Below are 1501 nucleotides of genomic sequence, written 5' to 3' on the forward strand. Positions count from 1 at the left end.
AGATCCAGATCAAGAACCACCGGCTGCAGGTGGCCACGCCGCTGCGCGCCGCCGAGCCGTCCACCAGCATCACGATAGCGCAGACGAAAACCGCCTCTATACCGTCGTCGGTGGTGGCCAATTTGATACAGAAGAACGTGCTGCCGAAGGGACAGAAGATCGCGATATCGGGCCCGGGCGGGCAGGCGCTGTCCGCCAACGTGCAAGCGATCGCCTTCACTACGGCGCAGCTGAAGGCGAGGCAGGGCAGGCTGATCGCGCAGCCCAGGCCTACGCCTGTTGCGTAAGTTGTTTTTTTTTTTAAATTAATCTCTAGAGTAAGCAAAAAAGCAGGGCCACTTGATGTTAAACAGCCATCACCGCCCATTAAACCTTAAATTTTTAACAAATGAATTGCTTAATGTTTTACTTTTAGGGCAGTTTGTTGTGTCTTGTTTGAATAGTTGTTGCCCACGGCTTCGCCCGCGTATTATATTATAACATTCATGGTACAAATTTTCATATGTCCCTTGGGGGTAGAAAATTATGAAAGCTTTTTTCAGCGGATGCCTACTTCATAGATCTGCATGACAAATTTTAACCCAATCGGTCTAGTCGTTTCGACTGTTTCGACTATTGACCAGTCAGTCAGTCACTATTGCGTTTTATATATGAAGATGGAATATGAAATAACTTCAATATTTCCTATATTATCTACACACTAACATCACGTCATCCACTTATTCCAGTGAAATCGTCGAAGCGTCAACGGCGCCCGTGGCCACGTCATCCAACGCGGCCAACATGGCGGACACGCCGCTGGCCAGCGAGCCAGCGGACAACGCCACCAACGGCGCCGTCCGCAGGCGGCCGGCGGACAACCTGCCCATGGAGGTCACGTGACGAACGAGCCGCCAAAGTGCCAGCGAAAGTGATAGTGACAGACCAAGTGTGGCAAAGTGCACGAACCCAACCGCCGACGGGGAGAGTGCGCGTCACAAAAGTGTAAATAATAGTGTGCAACACGCCAAAAGCGAAAGTGCCGGGCCAGTTATTAAGTGTAAGAACATCGCGGAGCTGCTGGTCACCAGTGAGAAGGTCGCCAGGCCCGAGGGCGCGGCTCAGCCGGTGTTCAAGTGTAACAATATAGCGGAATTGCTCGTTACTAGTGAGAGGGGTGCGACACACGTGCCCAAGAGTGAAGCGAGCGGCCAACCAGTCGTTAAGTGCAAGAATATCGCGGATCTAGTCGTCACCAGTGAGAAAGTTGCGCAACACGTTGCTAGGAGTGAGGGTGCCAGCCAACCGATGCTGAAATGCAAAAATATCGCCGATTTAGTGGTGACAAGTGAAAAGGTTGCTCACACAACGAAACCGGAAGTTGGGCAACTGGTTGTCGCGAAAAATGTTGCGCAACTTGTCTGCGATAACGATGGAAATGTTGTGCTGTGCGACACGAATGTTGGCCGATTCATTACTATCCGGAACAAGATTGATGTCGCGGATAATGTTGGTTTATTGT

At 50.9% G+C, this 1501-nt stretch overlaps 1 protein-coding gene across 1 annotated transcript in view; it reads left to right on the top strand.

Moving 5' to 3' along the window:
- Positions 1 to 904, top strand: part of LOC119836362 — a 70629-nt gene extending 69725 nt beyond the window's left edge. Inside the window, exons 16-17 of the mRNA XM_038361667.1 lie at positions 3 to 283; positions 729 to 904. Of these exons, the coding sequence (XP_038217595.1) occupies positions 3 to 283; positions 729 to 882 (435 nt within the window). The 3' untranslated portion in view covers positions 883 to 904. The remainder of the gene's footprint in view (positions 1 to 2; positions 284 to 728) is intronic.
- The last annotated feature ends 597 nt before the right edge of the window (positions 905 to 1501 follow it).

Source organism: Zerene cesonia, chromosome 24, assembly GCF_012273895.1.
Source record: "Zerene cesonia ecotype Mississippi chromosome 24, Zerene_cesonia_1.1, whole genome shotgun sequence".
NCBI lineage: Eukaryota > Metazoa > Arthropoda > Insecta > Lepidoptera > Pieridae > Zerene > Zerene cesonia.